The sequence below is a fragment of the Myotis brandtii genome, unplaced genomic scaffold, assembly GCF_000412655.1.
Source record: "Myotis brandtii unplaced genomic scaffold, ASM41265v1 scaffold1236, whole genome shotgun sequence".
Classification (NCBI taxonomy): Eukaryota; Metazoa; Chordata; class Mammalia; order Chiroptera; family Vespertilionidae; genus Myotis; species Myotis brandtii.
Window position 1 is genome coordinate 474,575 of NW_005354316.1, and position 392 is coordinate 474,966.

General features: G+C 68.9%; 1 protein-coding gene across 1 annotated transcript in view; it reads right to left on the reverse strand.

Moving 5' to 3' along the window:
• The window catches only part of MUC2 (mucin 2, oligomeric mucus/gel-forming), a 101,524-nt gene that overhangs the window by 84,091 nt on the left and 17,041 nt on the right, over window positions 1-392 (reverse strand). Inside the window, exon 13 of the mRNA XM_014533997.1 lies at window positions 3-89. Within this exon, the coding sequence (XP_014389483.1) occupies window positions 3-89 (87 nt within the window). The remainder of the gene's footprint in view (window positions 1-2; window positions 90-392) is intronic.

Below are 392 nucleotides of genomic sequence, written 5' to 3' on the forward strand. Positions count from 1 at the left end.
ACCCGGCGGCCGCCCGCCCTCCTGCAGGTCCTTCTCGCTGGGCCGTTCCTCCGGGAAGGGCAGGGCCCAGATCCACGCCCCGGCTGAGCCTGGAACACCCATAGGGGTACAGGGACAGCCAGGCCCCGCCCACTTCCGGCACCCCGGATCCCTGACCTGGCCGTTCTCACTCCTTCATGTCCGCTAGTTCTCGACTCACAGGCCCCCCAGCCCCTCCTCGGAAATGCGCCCCCATCCGGCTCTGCCGGGCACTCCCGGTCCTGACCTTACAGGTGGGGGTGACCTGTTTCTCTCCTGCCTCTCCCCTTCGCTCAGGCTCCAAGCCCCCGGTTCAATGGAGGAATTCTGCAGCGGGACCAGCCGCCGCCCTGGAACTCCTCCTGCCCCCAGCG